Source organism: Salvelinus namaycush, unplaced genomic scaffold, assembly GCF_016432855.1.
Source record: "Salvelinus namaycush isolate Seneca unplaced genomic scaffold, SaNama_1.0 Scaffold124, whole genome shotgun sequence".
Lineage (NCBI taxonomy): Eukaryota > Metazoa > Chordata > Actinopteri > Salmoniformes > Salmonidae > Salvelinus > Salvelinus namaycush.
Genome location: NW_024057942.1, coordinates 213,951 through 221,584, shown reverse-complemented (window position 1 = coordinate 221,584; position 7,634 = coordinate 213,951). Strand labels below are relative to the sequence as shown.

The following is a 7,634-nucleotide window of genomic DNA, read 5'->3' as shown; positions in this document are numbered from 1 at the left end:
GGGGGGGGGGGTTTGAGTGGTGGGATCAGACCACCAGCATATTAACGGGGGGGGGGGGTTTGAGTGGTGGGATCAGACCACCAGCATATTAACGGGGGGGGGGGGTTTGAGTGGTGGGATCAGACCACCAGGATATTAACAGGGGGGGGGGGGGGGGGGGTTTGAGTGGTGGGATCAGACCACCAGCATATTAACAGGGGGGGGGGGTTTGAGTGGTGGGATCAGACCACCAGGATATTAACAGGGGGGGGGGGGGGGGTTTGAGTGGTGGGATCAGACCACCAGCATATTAACAGGGGGGGGGGGGGGGGTTGAGTGGTGGGATCAGACCACCAGGATATTAACAGGGGGGGGGGGGGGGGTTGAGTGGTGGGATCAGACCACCAGCATATTAACAGGGGGGGGGGGGGGTTTGAGTGGTGGGATCAGACCACCAGGATATTAACGGGGGGGGGGGGGGGGTTTGGGGGTTGAGTGGTGGGATCAGACCACCAGCATATTAACAGGGGGGGGGGGGTTTGAGTGGTGGGATCAGACCACCAGGATATTAACAGGGGGGGGGGGGGGGGGTTTGAGTGGTGGGATCAGACCACCAGGATATTAACAGGGGGGGGTTTGAGTGGTGGGATCAGACCACCAGGATATTAACAGGGGGGGGGGGGGGTGGTTTGAGTGGTGGGATCAGACCACCAGCATATTAACAGGGGGGGGGGGGGGGGGGTTGAGTGGTGGGATCAGACCACCAGGATATTAACGGGGGGGGGGGGGGGGGGGGTTGAGTGGTGGGATCAGACCACCAGCATATTAACGGGGGGGGGGGGGGGGTTGAGTGGTGGGATCAGACCACCAGGATATTAACAGGGGGGGTTTGAGTGGTTCCATGGTGGGATCAGACCACCAGCATATTAACAGGGGGGGGTTTGAGTGGTATCTGTCCCAGGGTGAACCTCTTCCCTCCAAACTCCTTCAGCTCCTCTTCACTCAGCTGGCTCTGGGGGGTGAAGAGACTGTCTGCTGGGGCCATAACCCCAAACCCTCCACTCGCCTGTCCAAAACCACTTGCAGCCACTGGCGCTGCACTCCCGAAACCACTCCCTCCAAATGCTCCTCCTCCACCAGTGGTCGTCGAGGCGAAGCTAAACCCGGACGCAGAGGCAGGAGCTCCGAAACCGGCTGTAGTTGGCTCCTTGTTGGCAGCAGGGGTGGCAAAGGAGAAACCTGTTGCCGAGGGAACAGTGGTGGCCATAGAGCCAATCCCAGTGGGAGCTGGTGCGACGGCTGCTGCAGGACTACCGAAAACAGAAGCTGCACCTGGTCCAGCAAAGCTGAAATTACTGGCACCTGTGGTGTCCTGGACTGGGGCCTGGGCCGGCACTCCGAATCCTGAGGAGAGGAAGGAGAGTCCAGTTTGAAAGAAGTAGCAGATATATAAACTCAGCTAAAAAAGAAACGTCCTCTCACTGTCAACTGCGTTAATTTTCAGCAAACTTAACATGTGTAAATATTTGTATGAACATAAGATTCAACAACTGAGACAAAAACTGAATAAGTTCCACAGACATGTGACTAACAGAAATGGAATAATGTGTCCCTGAACAAAAGGAGGGGGGGTCAAAATCAAAAGTAACAGTCAGTATCTGGTGTGGCCACCAGCTGCATTAAGTACTGCAGTGCATCTCCTCCTCATGGACTGCACCAGATTTGCCAGTTCTTGCTGTGAGATGTTACCCTACTCTTCCACCAAGGCACCTGCAAGTTCCCGGACATTTCTGGGGGGAATGGCCCTAGCCCTCACCCTCCAATCCAACAGATCCCAGACGTGCTCAATGGGATTGAGATCCGGGCTCTTCGCTGGCCACGGCAGAACACTGACATTCCTGTCTTGCAGGAAATCACACACAGAACGAGCAGTATGGCTGGTGGCATTGTCATGCTGGAGGGTCATGTCAGGATGAGCCTGCAGGAAGGGTACCACATGAGGGAGAAGGATGTCTTCCCTGTAACGCACAGCATTGAGATTGCCTGCAATGACAACAAGCTCAGTCCGATGATGCTGTGACATACCGCCCCAGACCATGACGGACCCTCCATCTCCAAATCGATCCCGCTCCAGAGTACAGGCCTCGGTGAAACGCTCATTCTTTTGATGATAAATGCGAATCTGACCATCACCCCTGGTGAGACAAAACCGTGACTCGTCATTGAAGAGCACTTTTTACCAGTCCTGTCTGGTCCAGCGGCAGTGGGTTTGTGCCCATAGGTGACGTTGTTGCTGGTGATGTCTGGTGAGGACCTGCCTTACAACAGGCCTACAAGCCCTAAGTCCAGCCTCTCTCAGCCTATTGCGGACAGTCTGAGCACTGATGGAGGGATTGTGCGTTCCTGGTGTAACTCGGCAGTTGTTGCCATCCTGTACCTGTCCCGCAGGTGTGATGTTCGGATGTACCGATCCTGTGCAGGTGTTGTTACACGTGGTCTGCCACAGAGGACGATCAGCTGTCCCATCTTGTTTCCCTGTAGCGCTGTCTTAGGCGTCTTACAGTACGGACATTGCAATTTATTGCCCTGGCCACATCTGCAGTCCTCATGCCTCCTTGCAGCATGCCTAAGGCATGTTCACGCAGATGAGCAGGGACCCTAGGCATCTTTATTTTGGTGTTTTTCAGAGTCAGTAGAAAGGCCTCTTTAGTGTCCTAAGTTTTCATAACTGTGACCTTAATTGCCTACCGTCTGTAAGCTGTGGGTGTCGTAACGACCGTTCCACAGGTGTATGTTCATTAATTGTTTATGGTTCATTGAACAAGCTTGGGAAACAGTGTTTAAACCCTTTACAATGAAGATCGGTGAAGTTATTTGGATTTTTACAAATTGTCTTTGAAAGACAGGGTCCTGAAAAAGGGACGTTTTTTGTTGTTGTTGCTGAGTTTACATCATCCTACGAGCCCACTGTCCTCCTATCCCTCAGGCACAAACATTGGCACTCTCTCAAGGAAACCTTCTGTTCAACATAGGAATGAAGAGGATTAGAAACGCAAGTAAATATTTAAAGGACAACTGCATGTCCCACTAACATAGGAGTTATAGAGGGACTTAGCCAGTCAACATAGGAGTTACAGAGGGACTTAGCCAGTCAACATAGGAGTTACAGAGGGACTTAGCCAGTCAACATAGGAGTTACAGAGGGACTTAGCCAGTCAACATAGGAGTTACACAGGGACTTAGCCAGTCAACATAGGAGTTACAGAGAGCCTCCATGTCTGTATTCCATTTGTATTGTATTCCTATGAAGAACACAGGCTACAGCAAATCTTACCCGTTCCAAAGCCAGATGGTGCCGAGGACCCAAAGCCGGTCACTGGTGTCGACCCAAAACCTCCAGACGCTGTCTGTGGTGCTGGGTTGTCCAGCTCTGCAAGCTGGGAGAGACGAGAGAGTATTACTCACCTTGTACATATAGGGGCTTTCTATTTGTCTTGTCGTATTACTACAGAAAGTAGTGTGTGTGTGTGTGTGTGTTACCATAGCGACTCTGGTGTTGCCGCTCATAGCCCTCAGCTCCTGGACTCTGCTTCTCCATTGGTTGACCAGCTGATTGATGACGTTAACCTACAGACACAAGGAATGCTGCTCTCAGTATTGATTAATGACGTTAGCCTACAGACACAAGGCTGCTGTCAGTATTGATTAATGACGTTAGCCTACAGACACAAGGCTGCTGTCAGTATTGATTAATGACGTTAACCTACAGACACAAGGAATGCTGCTCTCAGTATTGATTAATGACGTTAACCTACAGACACAAGGAATGCTGCTCTCAGTATTGATTAATGACCTTAACCTACAGACACAAGGAATGCTGCTCTCAGTATTGATTAATGACCTTAACCTACAGACACAAGGAATGCTGCTCTCAGTATTGATTAATGACCTTAACCTACAGACACAAGGCTGCTGTCAGTATTGATTAATGACGTTAACCTACAGACACAAGGAATGCTGCTCTCAGTATTGATTGATGACGTTAACCTACAGACACAAGGCTGCTGTCAGTATTGATTGATGACGTTAGCCTACAGACACAAGGAATGCTGCTCTCAGTATTGATTGATGACGTTAACCTACAGACACAAGGAATGCTGCTCTCAGTATTGATTGATGACGTTAACCTACAGACACAAGGCAGGCTGCTGTCAGTATTGATTAATGACGTTAACCTACAGACACAAGGCAGGCTGCTGTCAGTATTGATTAATGACGTTAACCTACAGACACAAGGAATGCTGCTCTCAGTATTGATTGATGACGTTAACCTACAGACACAAGGCTGCTGTCAGTATTGATTAATGACGTTAACCTACAGACACAAGGAATGCTGCTCTCAGTATTGATTAATGACGTTAACCTACAGACACAAGGAATGCTGCTCTCAGTATTGATTAATGACGTTAACCTACAGACACAAGGAATGCTGCTCTCAGTATTGATTAATGACCTTAACCTACAGACACAAGGAATGCTGCTCTCAGTATTGATTAATGACCTTAACCTACAGACACAAGGCAGGCTGCTGTCAGTATTGATTGAAATTCATTTCTCAGTAAAAAAGACACACAGAAATATATATGTAATGTAGTGCTCTCTGGAATCACTGTTGGGGACAAGGAACTAAACCCCATAAACTTCTCACTGGGAGCTGCACTGCGGCTTCTCCAGCCTCTCCTACATAATGTGTGACCTCTCTACCCTCTGCTCCAGCCTCTCCTACATAATGTGTGACCTCTCTCCCCTCTGCTCCAGCCTCTCCTACATAATGTGTGACCTCTCTCCCCTCTGCTCCAGCCTCTCCTACATAATGTGTGACCTCTCTCCCCTCTGCTCCAGCCTCTCCTACATAATGTGTGACCTCTCTCCCCTCTGCTCCAGCCTCTCCTACATAATGTGTGACCTCTCTCCCCTCTGCTCCAGCCTCTCCTACATAATGTGTGACCTCTCTCCCCTCTGCTCCAGCCTCTCCTACATAATGTGTGACCTCTCTCCCCTCTGCTCCAGCCTCTCCTACATAATGTGTGACCTCTCTCCCCTCTGCTCCAGCCTCTCCTACATAATGTGTGACCTCTCTCCCCTCTGCTCCAGCCTCTCCTACATAATGTGTGACCTCTCTCCCCTCTGCTCCAGCCTCTCCTACATAATGTGTGACCCCTCTCCCCTCTTCTCCAGCCTCTCCTACATGATGTGTGACCTCTCTCCCCTCTGCTCCAGCCTCTCCTACATGATGTGTGACCGCTCTCCTCTGCTCCAGCCTCTCCTACATAACGTGTGACCTCTCTCCCCTCTGCTCCAGCCTCTCCTACATAATGTGTGACCTCTCTCCCCTCTGCTCCAGCCTCTCCTACATAATGTGTGACCTCTCTCCCCTCTGCTCCAGCCTCTCCTACATAATGTGTGACCTCTCTCCCCTCTGTTTTTATGCAGATTAGGGGATATGCATGTGATTCTACTCACATATCCCTGCAGGTCTCCTGATGGCTTGGTGTTGTAGTACTCCAGTCTCAGCTCCTCTGGAGAGAGCTCTGTAAACCCTGCACAGAGGAGACCAGGTTCAATGCTGTCCACATCCATTCAATATACTGGAGTTAACATCACAGCCAATCTAATATAGCCTACTACTACTACTACTGTTACTACTGCTGCTACTACTACTGCTGCTACTACTACTGCTAATATTACTACTACTACTACTACTACTACTACTACTACTACTACTGTTACTACTGCTGCTACTACTACTGCTGCTACTACTACTGCTAATATTACTACTACTACTACTACTGTTACTACTGCTGCTACTACTACTACTACTACTACTACTGCTAATATTACTACTACTACTACTACTGTTACTACTACTACTGTTACTACTGCTGCTACTACTACTGCTGCTACTACTACTGCTGCTACTACTGCTAATATTACTACTACTACTACTATTACTACTACTACTACTACTAATATTACTACTACTACTACTGTTACTACTACTGCTAATATTACTACTACTACTACTGCTGCTACTACTACTGCTGCTACTACTACTGCTACTACTACTGCTGCTACTACTACTGCTAATATTACTACTACTACTACTACTGTTACTACTGCTGCTACTACTACTGCTGCTACTACTGCTAATATTACTACTACTACTACTACTACTACTACTACTGCTGCTACTACTACTGCTGCTACTACTACTGCTACTACTACTGCTGCTACTACTACTGCTAATATTACTACTACTACTACTACTGTTACTACTGCTGCTACTACTACTGCTGCTACTACTACTGCTGCTACTACTGCTAATATTACTACTACTACTACTATTACTACTACTACTACTACTAATATTACTACTACTACTACTGTTACTACTACTGCTAATATTACTACTACTACTACTGTTACTACTACAACCACCACCACTACCACTACTACTACTACTACTACTACTGCTACTACTGCTACTACTAATATTACTACTACTACTACTGTTACTACAACCACCACCACTACCACTATTACTACTACTACTACTACTACTACTACTACTACTACTACTACTACTGTTACTACTACTGCTACTACTACTGCTACTAGTAATATTACTACTACTACTGTTACTACTACTACTACTACTACTACTGTTACTACTACTACTACTACTACAACTGCTACTACTACTACTGCTACTACTGTTGCTACTACTAATAATGCTACTACTACTGTTACTACTACTACTAATATTACTGCTACTGTTACCACTACTACTACTGTTACTACTACTACCGTTACTACTACTACTACTACCGTTACTACTACTACTACTACTACTACATATTACTACTACTACTACTACTACTACCACTACTACATATTACTACTACTACTACTACTACTACTACTACTACTACTACTGCTACTACTACTACTACAACTACTACTACTATTACTACATATTACTACTACTACTGTTACTACTACTACTACTGTTACTACTACTACTGTTACTACTACTACTGTTACTACTACTACTACATATTACTACTACTACTGTTACTACTGCTGCTACTGTTACCACTACTACTACTACTACTGTTACTACTACTACTACTGTTACTACTACTACTACTACTACCACTACTACATACTACTACTGCTACTACTACTGCTACTACTACTACTGCTACTACTACTACAACTACTATTACTACATATTACTACTACTACTACTACTGTTACTACTACTACTACTGTTACTACTACTACTACTTATTACTACTACTACTGTTACTACTACTACTGTTACTACTACTACTACTGTTACTACTGCTGCTACTGTTACCACTGCTGCTACTGTTACCACTACTACTACTGTTACTACTACTACTACTACATATTACTACTACTACATATTACTACTACTACTGTTACTACTACTACTGTTACTACTACTACTGTTACTACTGCTGCTACTGTTACCACTACTACTACTGTTACTACTACTACTGTTACTACTACTACTACTACTACATATTACTACTACTACTGTTACTACTACTACTGTTACTACTACT

At 46.6% G+C, this 7,634-nt stretch overlaps 1 protein-coding gene across 1 annotated transcript in view; it reads right to left on the bottom strand.

Moving 5' to 3' along the window:
* Positions 1-805: 805 nt before the first annotated feature.
* LOC120036208 (nucleoporin NUP42-like) overlaps positions 806-7,634 on the bottom strand; it is a 29,693-nt gene continuing 22,864 nt past the window's right edge. The window contains exons 4-7 of the mRNA XM_038982688.1: positions 5,503-5,579; positions 3,520-3,606; positions 3,314-3,416; positions 806-1,383 (exon numbers count right to left, since the gene is read on the bottom strand). Of these exons, the coding sequence (XP_038838616.1) occupies positions 890-1,383; positions 3,314-3,416; positions 3,520-3,606; positions 5,503-5,579 (761 nt within the window). The 3' untranslated portion in view covers positions 806-889. The remainder of the gene's footprint in view (positions 1,384-3,313; positions 3,417-3,519; positions 3,607-5,502; positions 5,580-7,634) is intronic.